Source organism: Sceloporus undulatus, chromosome 3 (assembly GCF_019175285.1).
Source record: "Sceloporus undulatus isolate JIND9_A2432 ecotype Alabama chromosome 3, SceUnd_v1.1, whole genome shotgun sequence".
NCBI classification, from domain to species: Eukaryota; Metazoa; Chordata; class Lepidosauria; order Squamata; family Phrynosomatidae; genus Sceloporus; species Sceloporus undulatus.
Genome location: NC_056524.1, coordinates 26,612,487 through 26,630,491, shown reverse-complemented (window position 1 = coordinate 26,630,491; position 18,005 = coordinate 26,612,487). Strand labels below are relative to the sequence as shown.

At 40.1% G+C, this 18,005-nt stretch overlaps 1 protein-coding gene across 4 annotated transcripts in view; it reads right to left on the bottom strand.

Annotated features, from left to right (window-relative positions):
* The window catches only part of ZC3H12C (zinc finger CCCH-type containing 12C), a 65,484-nt gene that overhangs the window by 46,038 nt on the left and 1,441 nt on the right, over window positions 1-18,005 (bottom strand). The window contains exons 1-2 of one of the 4 annotated variants that reach the window (XM_042458972.1): window positions 12,941-13,150; window positions 56-107 (exon numbers count right to left, since the gene is read on the bottom strand). The exons of 1 other annotated variant lie outside the window; for it this stretch is intronic. In XM_042458972.1, coding sequence (XP_042314906.1) covers window positions 56-73 — 18 coding nt within the window. In that variant the 5' untranslated portion in view covers window positions 74-107; window positions 12,941-13,150. Of the gene's footprint in view, window positions 1-55; window positions 108-12,940; window positions 13,151-13,228; window positions 13,294-18,005 lie in introns of those variants that run through there. 2 more of the 4 variants (XM_042458977.1, XM_042458974.1) reach the window with 2 other exon arrangements.

The window sequence follows — 18,005 nt, the reverse complement described above, 5'->3', positions numbered from 1 at the left end:
ATATGGCCAGTCTTAATAGTAAAAGCATTTTTAAATACAGTCTCTTTTTACTTACATATTTTTCTGTGTGCATTGAAGAAAGTTATGCATGTCTGAGTGCTCTTCAGCTGCAGTGAGATTTTAAAAAATGCTAAATGAACAGCAAATGCAGAATTTATCAAGATTTTAGTACTTATCACCAGAAGCTAGTGGGCTCCCTAGGCAAATGCAAGGTTGACAAAGTAAAATGTTTAACAGTTTTAGTAATTATGTGTTCCCGTATGTGTATGCACCTTAGATTATTTTTAGGTAAACGGGATGCATCAAAATTGAGAGATACCAATTTTTTGATCTCATACTGCTGCCAGTTCCTAGATGCTTTCTGTATTTTTTGGTACTATTTCTGGAACCTGGATATTGTTCCTTCAGGCTTTATCCACAATGAAAATAGAATCATAGAATCACAGAATCGTAGAGTTGGAAGAGGCCACAAGGGCTATCCGGTCCAACCCCATTCTGCCATGTAGGAAATCTCAATCAAAGCATTCCCGACAGATGGCCATCCAGCCTCTGCTTAAAGACCGCCATGGAAGGAGATTTCACTACTCTCCGAGGGAGTTTGTTCCACTGTCGAACAGCCCTTACTGTCAAGAAGTTCCTCCTAATGTTGAGGTGGAATCTCTTTTCCTGTAGTTTGCATCCATTGTTCCGGGTCCTATTCTCTGGAGCAGCAGAAAACAAGCTTGTTCCCTCCTCAATATGACATCCCTTCAAATATTTAAACAGGGCTATCATATGACCTCTTAACCTTCTCTTCTCCAGGCTAAACATCCCCAGCTCCCTAAGTCATTCCTCATAGGACATGGTTTCCAGACCCTTCACCATTTTAGTTGCCCTCCTTTGGACACGCTCCAGTTTCTCAACATCTTTTTTAAATTGTGGTGCCCAGAACTGGACATAGTATTCCAGGTGGGGCTTGACCAAAGCAGAATAGAGCGGCACTATTACTGTACTTCCCTTGATCTAGACACTATACTTTTACTGATGCAACCTAAAATTGCATTGACCTTTTTAGCTGCCGAATCGCACTGTTGACTCATGTTTGTGGTCTACTTGGACTCCTAGATCCCTTTCATACATAGTTTCATTCAGCCAGGTGTCGCCCATCCTATGTCTGTGCATTTCATTTTTCCGCCTTAAGTGCAGTACCTTACATTTCTCCGTGTTGAATGTCATTTAGTTAGCTTTGGCCCAGCTTTCTAGTCTATTCAGATCATTTTGAATTTTGATTCTGTCCTCTGGGGTATTTGCTACTCCTCCTAATTTGGTGTCATCTGCAAACTTAATAAATATGCTCCCAATTCTGTCATCCAAGTCATTGATAAAGATGTCGAATAGCACTGGGTCCAGGACAGAGCCCTGTGGGACCCCATTGGTCACTTCTCTCCAGGATGAAAAGGAGCCATTGTTAAGCACACTTTGTGTTCGGCCGGTCAACCAATTACAAATCCATGTAACAGTTGCCTTGTCTAGCCTACATTTTACAAGCTTGTTTGCAAGAATGTCATGGGGAACCCTATCAAAGGCCTTACTGAAATCAATATACAGTATACTGTATTGCATCCACAGCATTCCCTTCATCTATCAAGCTGGTAATTTTATCAAAGAAAGAGATTAGATTTGTCTGGCATGACTTGTTTCTCTGAAATTTTTGTGTTAATGGAATTGCCTTCTAGATGTTCACAGACTTTCTGTTTAATTATCTGCTCCAGATCGTTATCTTACGGCAAGTGTAAGTGTGCCTTATGATATGAACTCATGTCTAGAAAATTAAATCCATGTTCAAAAAATGACAATTTCATCTTTTAAAGTAAAAATGGTGCAGCAAATTAACCAAATAAAATTCCTACATACAGTACTTTATACACAAAACATTCCTATCATCTTATCCTTACCCTAAATTATTAATGAGTGATACCCACCCATCCAATAAAGACATAGTATACACAGGTTAACCTGAATGGTTTTAAATAAGATCCCAGAGACCCAATATGTCTAAATATCTTATAACATCTGGATAAAAACAAGACTGTCAGTTGCCAAACAATTCCAGCGAGGGCTAGTGTGGTGTAGTGGTTTGAGCACCACATCATGACTCTGGAGACAATGCTTCGAATCCCAACAGCTGTGGAAATCCACTGGGTCACTTTGGGCAAGTCATGTTCCCTCAGCCTCAGAAGAAGGCAAAGGCAAACCCGGTCTGAACAAATCATGTCAAGAAAACTTTACAATAGGTTTGCCATAAGGTGGAAGCAACTTGAAGACACACAACAACAATGACCCCAACAGGCAGAGCTTCAACTTCAGTTAATTGACACTTTAAACAGAAAGGGCCCCAAAGCTATCAATTATTTTTACTAGCTTTGGTAAAGAAGATGCAAGTCTAAGATAAACAAGAAAAGGTTATCAGTGCACCTATAGATGTGTTGGCCAAGTAGCAAAATTCAACAAAATACAAATCCACAAAATACATCATGCAAGCTTTGAAAGCTTCACTGGTTTCTTCACTAGGCAAAAATGTTAAAAATTATATAGATGAAGAAAGGTGATGATGTTAGAGACTCAGGCCTACATTTTGTCTCAGAAGTTAATTCTGTTGTCACTTAATATGATCTGGAGGCAGTGGTGTCACTAGGAGGGTGCAGGGACGCAGACCGCACCAGGTGACACCCTAAGGGAGGTGATACTCCTCCTCCTCAAACATCTGCATTTTGGCAGAAAGGAGCTGTGGTATTTGCCTGCATCTTTTTAAAATGCTGAAGAGATGGGGTGAGTGGGGTGAAGCTCAGTAGGAAAAGAAAGGAGAGGCCCCAGGTTTCTTTTAAAATAAAATAAAATTTTAATTTTAATTTTTTTTAATTTTTTTAAAATAAATTCTTTGAAAATATCACATTTTACCAAATTTTCACTTTAACAACATGAAACTATGTATATGTAAACACATTTATTCTGTGAGTATGATATTGTAATTTAAAGGTATAATTTTATATTTGCTGGTTATGTCACAACTATAATCATTCATTGATATATGGGTATTATGATTTATGAGTAAATTAGTACAAAAACATTACTAAGGATTCTGTATGGGTTTGAGATGGGAGGAGGTCAATGGGGGGGGGTATGGTTTACCACACTGGGTGACACCAACCCTAGAGATGCCATTGTTTGGAGGGATCGTAATGCAGGCAGAGGCCATTCCTGTTCATGGCCATATGGGGACTGGGGACAAAGGGCAACTAAAGACAAGTAATAAAATTTCAGTACCATTAGCAACAGAAAAGTAACTTAACTTTATACCCAATGTATAAACCTGGAGATGGTTGCAATTTGCCTGCCTGCACACTGCAAAGGTTCCAAATAGAGAATAAGACTAGAAAGGACTTGTCTGAAACTCTGCTTCTGCTGGTCACTGAAGAAAATAACCAGCAGTGGAACAAATGGTATGATCTGTATAAGTTACCTTCCTATGGACATGTCCAAAACCAAAGGAAAATATATATAGAATGGTATCAGTGGCTGTCAAATGGAATTATGGGATGATGACAGAAGAGATGTAAAAGAGTACAAATAAGGAGAGGAAGAGACTGATTTACTGAACAAATAAAACTCAGAAATACGTATTTGCAGAGTTCATAAGTATGGGAAACCAACTTGAAAATTTAGATTCAGATAGCTGACCAGAACGTTAACTTTACCTGTAAAGATTTAGAAAACAGTAGTTCTCCCAATCCTACCACTCAATTGCTACTGAAGATCATAACATTCACAATTCTTTATGCTGATTGTTTGCTTGATTGCTTGCTTGCACAATCATTCCTCTTGAAGACTATCAGATTCTCTTTCTTTGGGCCAAAACACACTGTAGAAATAATCCAGTTTGAGACTGCTTTCACAGCCTTGCTTAGTGCTAGGGAATTCTCGGAACTATAGTTTGTTGTGGCACCAGAGCTCTCTGACAAAGAAGGCTAAATGTCTCATAAAACTACAGTTCCTATAATTCTCTAGCACTGAACCAGGGCAGTTAAAGTGGTGTCAAATATCTGGAGTGTGTGTTGGCTCTTTGTGAATTAAGCCGAATTGAAATTTAACCCATTAAATTTACTTAAAAGATTGTCAGTGTCAAAATTAAAAATCAATCCTGTTATACTCTAGAATTTTTTTGGGAAGGAGTCAAATTACTTTCCCTTGACGGCATAATGGCATGTGCACATTTTTTTTTTGAAACTACCCTTGGTTATGTGCTTCAGCTAAGAGCTGTTGAAGAAATAAAAATCAATACATGGTTGATGAAACATTCTTCTATGGTTACTACATGTCTGTCCTCTTCATTTCAATCCTTATAGGGAACTCTTTGAATAAAATATCTGAAGCACCAATTTCCCATTGACAACTGAACTAATACTAACTTGTCAAAAGAAATTAGAAAACAGAAGAATGAGTTGTATTTTTAAGGTCCTGGGAAATGATAGGGCATTTATTCTAAGTCCTTGCTAATACAGGGCCTTGAACCACGTAGATCACCACTGTATACCACAAAGAAGATACTGGGTTTTCCCCTATACTATCCCTGCTGTGATATATTTACATATTAATTATGCACATATAGTACTTTTCAACCACATCATTGGCCCGTTCTGTTGCACATCTTAGAGGTGAACATCACATTGAAAGGGTTCCCTGACAGCCAGGAGGACCATCACACACACACCCCTCCCCAAGTAATTCGTTCCTTGGAAGTCAATCTTAATGAACTTTCAAGAATTATCTGATTAAAAACATATGCTCTGTCAATTATCATGTGGAAAACACTAGCTTACGCACTATTTCCCGCAAAAGTAAGCCATATACCAAGAGGAAATTAAGTAGTTGATATGCTTTTGCTGAAGCTGAAGGTTATTCAAAGTACATCTGTTTGTCCTTTAGTTTTGCTGAAGTCATAAAAAAAGTATTGCACATAAAATTGCTAAGACGTATAATTATTTTAAATTACTGTACATTACAAACCAGCTTTATCTTCAAAGTGGATAATTGACAAAATCAAATAGTTTAAAATGGACAGTAAGATCCCTGTACATAATGTTGAATGTTTTCTTATATTCTCTAACTCTCTGACCCCAACAGGCAGTGAATTTGTTTTTTCTTCATCAAATAGCATCAGGAAATAACAGAGATCTGTTTCACTGATGGTGTGTGTGTGTACTGCCAAAATAAAGCAGTTTGACACCATCTTAACTGCCATTACTCTAGTCTACCAAATTGTGAGATTTGTACTGTAGTTTGGTACAGAGCACAGCTCTCTGACAGACCAAGCTGAATAATTCACCAAATCACTAATCCCAGGATTCCTCAGGATGAAGCCGCCTACAACCATTAAAGTGACATCAAACTGCTTTATTTCTGCAGCGTAGAAGAAATGATAGCCAATGTAGAAAGAGTTAATCACCACTTGCCTAAGACATGCTAGACTACAGTAACAAAAGGAACCTTGAAACAGATGGGACTTGTGAATAAACATAATTAGGATCAGGAGTAAAATATAAATGTACCATCCTTTCAAAAGATAAATGGAGTACAGGAAAGTTTACAGGGGAAGCTCCCTTAACAGAATGCACATGACTGGTCCATCTGCCCCAAGTCACTTATTGACTTGTAGCAGTTTTAGAAGATCTCAAGCTTGTGTGTTATCTGAAAATTATGGGGATCAAATCTGAGATTCTTAGGGTGCATCTATACTGTAGAAACAATGCAGTCTGACATCATTTTAAATACCGCAGCTCCATCCTATGGAATCCTGGGGGTTGTAGTTTTACAAGGTCTTCAGCCTTCGCTTCTGGAAGAGTGTTGGTGGCTCACAAAACTACAAATCCCAGGATGGAGCCATGGCATCTTTACTGGTGTCAATCTGCATTCCTACTACAGTGTAGATGCACCCTTAGGCATACATATAAAATGAGCATTGTTCCACTGTCTTACAGACCTTTCTATTAGTTATCCTATTTCTAACCACTAAGGCTACTTTCATAGAATGGATTCAGAATAGTACCCGAGGCTATTATTGAAATGCTTATTAGAGGTGTGTGGGAAGGACTAAAAGATTTAATATTCTTTTCCCCCAAACATTTTTATTAATACATACACTACAAACATACACAATACAACACTTCTCAGCTACACATTGAACACAACGACCACATAAAATTCCTAAAAATATACAAATATACATCTATTTACAAATGACTTCCTCATCCTGTCCTTCTGGTTTAATCATATCTAAAGTTTTATTTCTTTTCAACTTTTACCTTTAAATTAAATTCTCTCTTTTCATGGCAGTCCAATTTAGCAACAATTTACTTATCATAAACCATTCATTTATTTCCATTATATAAAAGTTTTCACATTTTGTTACATCAAAGACATGTAGAGAAACCTCAGCCCATCAACTCCAAAATAAGATTCCCCCCGCTCAACAGGTGGAGATCTACTTCCATCCTACAATAACAAGAACATCAGGAATAGGCTGTAAGGAATGCTATAAAATCTCCAATAGATATGTGGCAGCAAACACTGACACCACTTTAACTATCAGGTTATGTCTGGGTGATGTCTGTAATAAATAAATAAATAAATCCAAGAGTTTAAGACAGCCACACTAAATGAACAGCCACAAAACCAATGTCTGACTTACTGTATATACTCAGCTATAAGTCGACCTCATGTATATGTTGAGGGCAGGTTTTGGGGTCAAAATTATGGCTTTTGATATGACCCATGGATAAGTCGAGGGTAAAATTTAGAGGCATGTAACAAAGGATGCAAAGGATGATACAAAGAAAAATGATGCCAAAGAAGTTAGAAAATTCTGGCAGGCATAACTGTTTGTGCTCATCCTAAAGGCTGAATGGATAAGAGAGTAGAGGGGATCCATGCTTCTTTTTGGTGCTCCCAGGATGGACTAAGTTCTCTCCTTTTACCACTCTGTTCAGAAAAAGGGGATGGCTCCTTTTTACATACATAAGAGTTAAAGTACAGTAATTACATTGCCCCATGGATAAGTTGACCCATATTTTTGGGGTCAATTTTTAACTAAAATATCTACACTTATACATGGGTATATACAGTATTTCATGAGGTATGTGAAAGAATAAGCTTATGTAGCCAAGTACTACATTTTCAAAAAACAGTTGTCCACAACCACAACTGAGAAGGGGGCGAAAGGATGTGCTCCAATGCTTATTAAGTAGGTAATATGTATCACAGGTACAGTAGGCTCCATTTCAGAGGAGGGAGATGGCGAAACCACCTGAGTATTACAGTTGATCCTCCACATTTGCAGTTTTGACGTTTGCAGATTTGTTTTTTGCAGTCCTGATTAATGTTGTCTCTAGGAATCTCTAGGTCCTCCAGTGCAATTCTACCAGAGGTTGACCATAGGGTTGTGTTGGAGAACCTAGAAGTTCCTAGAGAAAACACTTCTATAGGAATCTGTAGCTCCTCCAGCATGACTCTATGATCAACCTCTGGTATATGTTGGCAACAGAGATGCACTACAGTACCTGGAGAATCCTAGAGAGGTATTCTCTTAGGTTAAAATAACAATATTTTTTTATTTATGGTTTTTCCACATCCACAGGGATCCTTTACCCCTAACCCCAGTAAATGTGGAAAGATCATTGTACTTGCCTGAGAAAAATCCTATGATATCCATGCAGTCGTCATAAGTTGTCAGGCGAATTGAATCTGCACAAAAACACACATGTGTCTATTCATAAACAACAGTGCTAAGATAGCATAAAAAGCTCGAAGTTGATCGCTTATTTAGGTTTTCCACTACAGTATCTGCTAATGATTTCAATGAATCACCTAACCACTACGCCAGCTGTTTGAATCAGTCTGGTCAGTGTAGTCACATACTTTGAGTTTTCATTCCTTCCGTCTATTCTGTACAAGTATTTATTTATTGTTTATTTTACTTACTTTATTTATATGTTGCCTTTCTCCCAGGCCAGGATCCAAGGCAGCTTCCATAACACATTTTAAAAGTTTCCAAAAAGTTTAAGAAAAAATGTAAAACACCACATTGAAACCCTCTAAAACTGATTTAAAAACAGATTAAAATGTATCAAAAAGTTATGTAAAAGTTAACTTGAGTAGTTACTGGAATTGTGAAATTATCTTAAAGATTCTAAATCTCAATGGAAGTAAACACAACTTTGACCTCTTGTAGATTGATTTTTAGTTGTTCACTTTCTAACACACATCCTTCTGAATAGCAACTGAACTGGGTCAAATAATATTTTCTCCCTTAAAATGTGAACAAAGATGTTTCAGGAAACATAATATTTTATTGCACAAAAGCAAGCTTTTAAAGAATTAGGAAAATATCCAACAATACTGAGTAATTAATTAACAAAATTTATTATACAGAGTGGAAGACTGAAATGGAAGATGTAGAATGGAAGATGTAAACTATTTTTAACTATGGAACAAACACTTTTGAAGACAAATTGATAGAGACAGCTGATTGCAGTGAAATGAAATCACAGTTCAAATTAAATCTCTCCCTAAAATCTCAAGTGCAACATAAAATTGATTAAAAAGTGGAACCCAGGTTTTTTTTTTTTTTAGCAAATGCATTTTGGCTGCCGAAAACATAAATACCATACTGCAGAACACATCTGAATACATGCAAAAGCTAAATTACTCATTATATATGAATACAAAAGTACAGCGGTTCCTCCACATTTGTGGCTTTGACCTTTGTGGATATGGTTATTCATGGATTTGATCAGCATGTTCTCTCTTGGAATCTCTAGGTCTTCCAGTGAGACTCTGTGGTCAACATCCACCGGAGGCCATGCTGGAGGACCTACAGATTCTTAGAAAGAACACTTCTCTAGGCATTTGCAGGTCCTCCAGTGCAATTCTCTGGTCAACTTCTAGCAGATGTTGACCAAAAACCTGTGCTGGAAGACCTAGAGACTCTTAGAGAGGTGTTCTCTCAGGTACAAAAAATAGTGTTGTTTTTTTCAAATTTGTGTTTTTTTTAAACTTTCACGCAGGTCCTGTGCACCTAACTCCAGCCAATGTAGAGGGGACCACTGTAAAGTAAAATGGACAAAATCTTACCTTTAACATCCTGCTCTGCTCTGTATATTACTGCATATAGTTTTATAATTATATTACTGTATAGTCTGACCCCTATATCCAAGGAGAATACATTCCTAAATTTACCACAGATAGCAAAAGCACAGATAACTGCGAATGCTAGAAAACTCCATGATAGGGTCACCATAAGTCAGAAATTACTAGAAGACACACAACAACTACACCAAATATTTCCCGTGGAAGTTGACCATAGAGTCATGCTGGAGGACCTCCACAGACTGGACACAGATAGAAGGAGCAAACCTGGTGCACCATCATAGAGGGATGGGGGGAAATGAATCAGGTAGAAGCTGCCCAGAGAGACCTTTTTTTCCCGACACAGGTAAATGAAACCACATTTACTGATTCTGAAGATATGGGAGCCAGACTTTATATATATTATACTGTATATTCTATTTTAAGCACAAATACTGTACAATAATATTGTAAGAGATGCAAAGGCCACAATCTCAAAAGCACCACAGACTGGACCCAGACTGAAGGAGCAAAGCACAGAGAGATGGGAGAAGAGGAATTGGGCAGTGCTCACTCAGTGGCAAATGAGCCAAAGCGAGCTGAGAGAGAAAAAAGGTGCCAAGCCAGGCACCTTTTTTCTCTCTCAGCTCGCTTTGCAAGCACCACATGTGCAAGTGAGCCTCCATAGGAAAAACTGACAATATTCTATTTCCATGCATGCAAATTAGACAGGTAAATTCCACTAATTCAAGGAAGGGTACACTCTTTCCATAGGCATGCCTTGGGAGCACAGAATCATAGAATCGTAGAGTAGGAAGAGACCAGAAGGGCCATCCAGTCCAATCCCATTCTGTCATGCAGGAACTCACCATCAAATCACCCCTGACAGATGGCCATCCAGCCTCTGTTTAGAGACCTCCAAAGAAGGAGACCCCACCACACTCCAAGGCAGTGTGTTCCACTTATCAGAAAGTTCTTCCTAATGTTGTAGTGGAATCTCTTTTCCTGTAGTATTATCCCTTTGCTCTGGGTCCTAGTCTCTGGAGCAGCAGAAAACAAGCTTGCTCTGTCCTCAATATGACACCCCTTCAAATACTTAAATAGAGCAATCATATCACATCTTAACCTTCTCTTCTCCAGGCTAAACATATCCAGCTCCCAAAGTCTCTCCTCATAGGGCATGGTTGCCAGATCCTTCACCATTTTGGCTGCCTTCCTCTGGACACACTCCAGCTTCTCAACATCTTTTCTGAATTGTGGTGCCCAGAGCTGGACACAGTATTCCCAGCAAGGCTTGACCAAATCAGAATACATGTGCATATGCAAGCAATCCCAAGCGAGCCTCTTAGTCAGGGAGAACTGGGAAAAGAGCGAATCCCCAGTCAAATTAATGGAACTTGTCTGAAGTTTGCAAGCGTTGAAAGAGTAAATCATCAGAAAGATCGTCCCTGGGAGGCAAGGGAAGCCTGTACCAAGTGTCTGTGTTACTGCAGAGCCCACACACCTTCCTTTATGAGATCTGCTGTCAATCTGATGGCATATGTGTTTACTATTGTTTTAGCTAATAATATATTACATTTCAAAATAATAAATGTTTTCCTCTCCAAATGACACCTGTTAAAAATACAACTAGTCATGGAGCTAAAATCATGTTTGCCACATTCTCTCTCTTTTAAACTGGGCATTAATTGAAGCTACAGTCCTGAACACGCTTCCCAGGAGTCCCATTAAAAAATCTGTGGGGCTTACTTCTGAGTAGACATGTCTGGGCAAGCATAGAATTGAAAGATCGATTTGATAAAGTGGGGGGGGGGGGCCATTAACTACTTTTTTGCTACTTGTAAGGAACTACAGAAACAGAATCCATTCTCTAAGTTACCAGTCTGAAATGTGTATTTCGGGCAGTGGGCCATGGGTTCTTAATTTTAAAAGGGCAACAGTAGCAATACAGCAGTGGCTAGAATACTATCAGACCTGGAAAAATATGATCAAAATTCTTCATTATTTATGACTTTGCTGGGTGGACATTATAATCAGACACTTAGGTCTGAGTCACATTTTATTGTCTGTGCTCTAGTACAATACCAATGCCAGAATACATATGTAAACATAACATTAACACACACACATATACTAAATCAGTGGTTCCCAAATTTTGATCCTTGGGACATTTTGGGACTTCATCTCCAAAAATTCCTAACTTTTGGCCAAGTTGGTTGGGACTTCTGGAGGATTAAAGTTTGGGAATCATTGTGCACTAGATAAACATATAAAGTGGTCCTTCCACATTCTCTGGGGTTAGAGGTGAAGGACCCCTGTGAATGTGGAAAAGCCACAAATATAAAAACAGAGAGAATGCCTCTCTAGGAATCTCCAGGTCCTCCAGTACAACTCTATGGTCAATATCTGCCAGAAGTTGACCATAGCGTCATGCTGGAGGACCTACAGATGCCCAGAGAAGTGTTTTCTCTAAGAATTTCTAGGTTCTCCAGCACAACTCTATGGTAAACTTCTGGTAGAGTTGCGCTGGAGGACCTGGAGATTCCCAGAGCAAACATATTAATCAAAACCATAAATAATCAAAGCTGCAAAACTGAAAGCTGCAAATGTGGAGGGCCAACTGAACCAATATGTATTGGGCACCTATACTCAATAAGAAGAAAAAATAACCCTGCAACTTGTTTCCCACAGTTTTGTTGTGAGGCTATTTTCCCAATCCAAATCCAGCAGCACTGTGTCTCATATACCACCTACTAATAAAAGCCCAATTCTTTACATACTTCAGCCAATGTATTTTGAACTTGGGCACTCATACTCAATAAGGGAATAAACAACAACAGTCCTGTACTTGTTGCACACAGTTGTTGTGAGGCTAACAAGCCAGCTTCATCCAAGTTCACTTGGAACTCTTACTGAGTTTAGTGGGGTTTACTCCCAAGTAATTTCACTCAGTGGGGTGGCCTTGGGAAAGTTACATACTCTCAGCCTCAGGGGAAGGCAATGGCAAACCTCCTCTGAACAAATCTTGCCAATAAAACCCCATGATAGGGTAGCTTTACGTTCACCATAAGTTGGAAATGACTTGAAGGCACGCAACAACAACAACCTTCACTCAATAGACTAGAATAGACTTTTGAATATATATAGGTGTGTGTGTGTACACCACACACATACACAAACTGAACCTGGGCAAGTCACACTTTCTCAACCTCAGAAGAAGGCTCTGGCAAAACCTCCTCTGAACCAATCTTATCAAGAAAAATCCAGGACAGGGTCTCCATAAGTCAGAAACAACCTTAAGGCACACAACAACAAATATAGTTTGTCGTGTGTGTATGTGTGTGCATACCGATAGACAGATGTATAGATGTACACTTATCTATATAAACCATTTGAAGGTACACACAACACACACACACACAAACTGCATTATTTCTACAGTGGTTATATGCATCCCTAACCCAATGAAGTGACCCTAGGCAAAGTCACACTCTCTCAGCCTCCTCAGGGGAAAGGCAAGAGCAAAACTGCCTCTGAACCAATTTTGCCAAGGAAACCACAGGAAATGACTTTAAGACACATAACAATAAATATACATCTAGTTTGGTGTGTGTGTGTGTGTGTGTGTGTGTGTATATATATATATATATAGAGAGAGAGAGAGAGATTTATACATATACACATACACACACATATATGTCTATATGTCCAGCCCAGCCTCCTCCAGCTATGGCTTCCTTCCTTCCTTCCTTCCTTCCTTCCTTCCTTCCTTCTCTCTCACCTTCCATCAGTTCCAGGCGAAGGGGGCCATTTTATCCTCCTCCTTCCATCCTCCCACCCAGCCTCTGCCTCTCCTTTTCAGGGCCTTTGGGGAACCATTATAAATAATGCAACTCCCCCAAAGGCGAATTCAAGGAGGAGGAGGAGGAGAAGCGGGAGTCTCCCCTCAGACTAGGCCCGAAACCCCCTCAGCTCCCGCCCCTCGAGTGGGTCGAGGCGGCTCCCTTTGCGGCCTCCTCCTCCTCCAGACCCACAACAACAACCACAGTACACAAACACACAAACAAACCGCTGGGTCTCCTCACGACGGCGAGGCACCTGCCAGCAATGGCGGTTGGGAATGAAGCACAAGACTCTGTGGAGGAGTCTGCACTGGAGAAATAACCCAGTTTCACCCCGCTTTAGCTGGCCCTGCCTCAGTGCTGGGGGTTTGTAGTTTCGGGAGGTGTTTAACCTCCCCTGTCTAGGCCGCCCCCCTCAACAAACTACACTTCCCAGGATTTATATATCTATATTATATAATATTTATTATATAATTATATTATATACGTGTGTGTGTGTGATATTTTATATATATATATATATTATATATATATATAGCTGCTCTGGCTCAATGCTGTGGGAATCCTGGGAATTGTAGTTTATTGTGTCACCAGAGCGCTCTCTGACACTCAATGTCTCACAAAACTACAGTTCCCAGGATTCTCTGTGACTTCTTTCACACAGTTGGTATTAAAACTGTGTTCACAATCCAAATCCAGCGCCGTGGTTCAAATCATGCTGGGGAAATAATCGAGTTTGAGACCGCTTTAACTGCCCTGGATAAAGGTTAGGGAATTCTGGGACCTGTAGTTTGTTGTGACACCAGAGCTGACAGAGAAGGATAAATACCTGACAAAACTAAAGTTCCTAGAATTCCATAGAATTGAGCCATGGCAGTTAAAGCGGTCTCAAACTGGATTATTTCTGCAGTGTGTTTTGGCACTGAGTCTGCATCTGCACTGAAGAAATAATCCACTTTAGCTGCCCTAGTTCAGTGTGCCACAGCAAACGTCAGTTCCCAGGATTCCATAGCAGTGAGGCATGGCTATTAAAGTGGCATCAAACTAAGGGAAAAGAATTTGCCTCAGAAGCGACAACATCAAGAAGACCTGGGCTGCATCTGCATTGCAGAAATAATCCAGTATGACACCATGTTAGCTGCCATGGCTCAGTGCTATGGCAAAGGAGGGACAAGGCACTGTAAAATGTGAGGCATTCAAGAAAAATGTAGGACATGACCAAAGAATCATAGAATCATAGAATCGTAGAGTTGGAAGAGACCACAAGGGCCATCCAGTCCAGCACTCTGCCATGCAGGAATTCTCAATCAAAGCAACCCTGACAGATGGCCATCCAGCCTCTGCTTAAAGACCTCCAAGGAAGGAGACTCCACTACACTCCGAGGAAGGAGTGTGTTCCACTGTCGAACAGCCCTTACTGTCAGGAAGTTCTTCCTAATGTTCAGGTGGAATCTCTTTTCCTGTGGCTTGCATCCATTGTTCCGGGTCCTGTTCTCTGGAGCAGCACAAAACAAGCTTCTTCCCTCCTCAATATGACACACTTCAATATTTAAACCGGGCTATGATATCACCTCTTAACCTTCTCTTCTCCAGGTTAAACATACCCAGCTCCCTAAGTCATTCTTCATAGGGCATGGTTTCCAGACCCTTCACCATTTTAGTCGCCCTCCTTTGGACACGCTCCAGTTTCTCAATGTCCTTTTTGAATTGTGCTGCCCAGAACTGGACACAATATTCCAGGTGGGGCCTGACCAAAGCAGAATACAGTGGCACTATTACTTCTCTTGATCTAGACACTATACTTCTATTGATGCAGCCTAAAATTGCATTGGCCTTGTTAGCTGCCGCATCGCACTGTTGACCACACTGTTGTGGACTACTTGGACTCCTAGATCCCTTTCACATGTAGTTTCATTCAGCCAAGTGTCCTCCATCCTATATCTGTGCATTTCATTTTTCCGCCCTAAATGCAGTACCTTACATTTCTCCGTGCTGAATTTCATTTTGCTTTGGCCCAGTTCTCTAGTCTGTTCAGGTCATTTTGAATCTTGATCCTGTCCTCAGGGGTATTTGCTACTCCTCCTAATTTGGGGTCATATGCAAATTTGATAAGTATGCCCCCAATTTTGTCCTCCAAGTCATTGATAAAGATGTTGAATAGCACTGGGCCCAGGACAGAGCCCTGTGGGACCCCACTGGTCACTTCTCTCCAGGATGAAAAGGAGCCATTGTTGAGCACCCTTTGCATTCGGCCGGTCAACCAGTTACAAATCCATGAAACAGTTACCTTGTCTAGCCCATATTTTACAAGCTTGTTTGCAAGAATGTCATGAGAAACTTTGTCAAAGGCCTTACTGAAATCAAGATATACTATATCCACAGCATTTTATCAAAGAAAGAGATAAGATTTGTCTGGCATGACTTGTTTCTCTGAAACCCATGTTGACTCTTTGTGATTATGGAATTGCCTTCTAAATGTTCACAGACTCTCTGTTTAATGGTCTGCTCTAGAATCCTGGTATAGATGTTAGACTAACTGGACGATAATTGTTGGGATCCTCTCTTTTCCCCTTTTTGAAGATGGGGACAACGTTTACCCTCCTCCAGTCTGCTGGGACTTCTCCTGTTCTCCAGGAATTTTCAAATATGATAGCCAATGGCTCTGATATTACATTTGCCAGTTCTTTTAATACCCTTGGATGTAGTTCATCTGGTCCTGGAGACTTATATTTGTTTAGGTTAAACAGGTATTTCTGTACTATCTCTTTGCTTATTCTGTGCTGAAATTCCTCTTTTCTGTCCTCTGCTCCATTATTCTCAGGTTGAGCACCCCTTTTCTTTTCTGAGAAGACTGAGGCAAAGAAGGTGTTGAGTAATTCTGCCTTTTCTCTGTCCCCTGTTAACATTTTGCCATCTTCTCAATGCAGTGGCCCTACCATTTCCTCATTCTTCCTTTTGCCGCGGACATATCCAAAAAAGCCCTTTTTGTTGTTCTTAACCTCTCTAGCAAGCCTGAGTTCATCCTGCACTTTAGCTTTTTTGACTTTATCCCTACACATGTTCGCTATTTGTTTGAATTCCTCTTTGGTGATTTCCCTATTTTTCCCTTTCTTATACATGTTCCGTTTAATACTTAGCTCAGTTGAAAGTTCCTTAGTCATCCATCCTGGTTTCTTAAGACACCTCCCATTTTTATTTCTCATTGGAAATGTTTTAAATTGTGCCTTCAGTATCTCCCTTTTGAGAAACTCCCATCCATCCTGAACTCCCTTCTCTTTTAGTATTCCTGACCATGAGATCACCACCAGTATTTCTCTAAGTTTACTAAAATCAGCTTTCCTAAAGTCTAGAATGTGTTTTAGAAAAGCTAAACACATTCACAGAAATGTAAATACAGTCATCCTTACTGGTTTGCGGTCTTGCCATTTGCGTCCCTCAGTTTTTCACAGATGGCAAGCCGGGAGGGACACAATGGTGTGTGTAATCAATGGCGCCCCAATGTTGGTGTTTTTCCTGGTTGGGGGGGGGGGGGGGGAGGTCCAGAACGGATCCCCCATGAATCCGAAGGGATAACTGTACATGCTTCTTAGTCATGCTCAAAATGGAGGAAATTTTGGAATTCCTCCTGGATAGAAGGTTGAAATGTGGGACATGTTCAGGAAAAGGAGGACGTCTGGTCAACCTGTACAAGATGCCAATGCTGATGTTTATCTTGCTGGAATTAAGGATAGAACTAGACAACTAGACTACAAAAGGGGGATGCTTTGATTGTGTGTTCCTGCAAGGCAGAGGATTGAACTTGATGGCTCTTAAGGTCTCTTCCAACTCTGTGATTGTATGACAAGGTCCTAAAGTGTAAAGATATGGAATGGAATGCTAAAGTCAGAACCGTTCAAGCCATTGTATTCCCCATCACTGCGGAGTGATAGCAAAAACTGGACAGTGAAGAAAGCAGATAAGAAGAAAATCAAATCATTTGAGATATGGTGTTGGAGAAGAGCACTGAGGATACCATGGTCAGCCAAAAAGACAAACAAATGGGTCCCAGAAGAGATCAAGTCCCAAACTCTACCTAGGAGCCAAGATGACAGCAACAGAGGCTGTCATACTTTGGCCACATGATGAGAAGGCACAGTTTATTAGAAAAGACAATAATGCTAGGAAAGGTAGATGGTAGTAGAAAAAGAGGAAGGTCACATGGCTGATGGATGGACTTAATCAAGGATCTCAATCTGCAGAACCTAAGCAGAACAATGGAAGACATGGGGTCTTGGAGATGTCTCATCCATAGGGTCATCATGAGTCGCAGTCCACACGGGGGCAGTTAACAACAACACCATGGTGTAATGGTTTGACTGTTGGATTACGGTTCCAGAGAATGGGGTTTGAATCCCCTGCTTGGCCATGGAAAACCATTGGGTGACCTTGGGCAAGTCACCTTCTCTCAGTCCCAGAGGACTTCATGAGGTGGAAATAACTTAGAATCATAGAATCACAGAGGTAGAAGAGACCCAAGGGCTATCCAGTCCAATCCCCTGCCATGCAGGAGCACACAATCAAAGCACTCCTGACAGATGCCCATCCAGCTCTCTTTAAGGAACGACTTGAAGTAACACAACAACAGTTAAGGGCAATGGAAGGGTGGCATGATGAGAAATAATTATCATAGGGCCTGATACTTGGATGACAAGCCCTGGGTTTCCCATCTAGTCCTATTCCTATCATTCCCATCCAGTCTCTCAGATGCCACCTTTCCATTTCGAGGCACCATCATCCCATTGCCAGGAACTTCCAAATCTTTATTATATATATTTTATATTTAAATATATAAATATTTATATTGTTATGTATATATCGACTTCCCCTTCTATCTGGCCCTTTTGTTGTTAGTATTACTGTGTTGTTTTTAATGCTGTTTTAAATTGATTTTATTGGAATGTTTTTTATATATAATTGTTCGCCGCTTTGATCAAAATTTTGGAAAAGCGGGTTACAAATAAACTA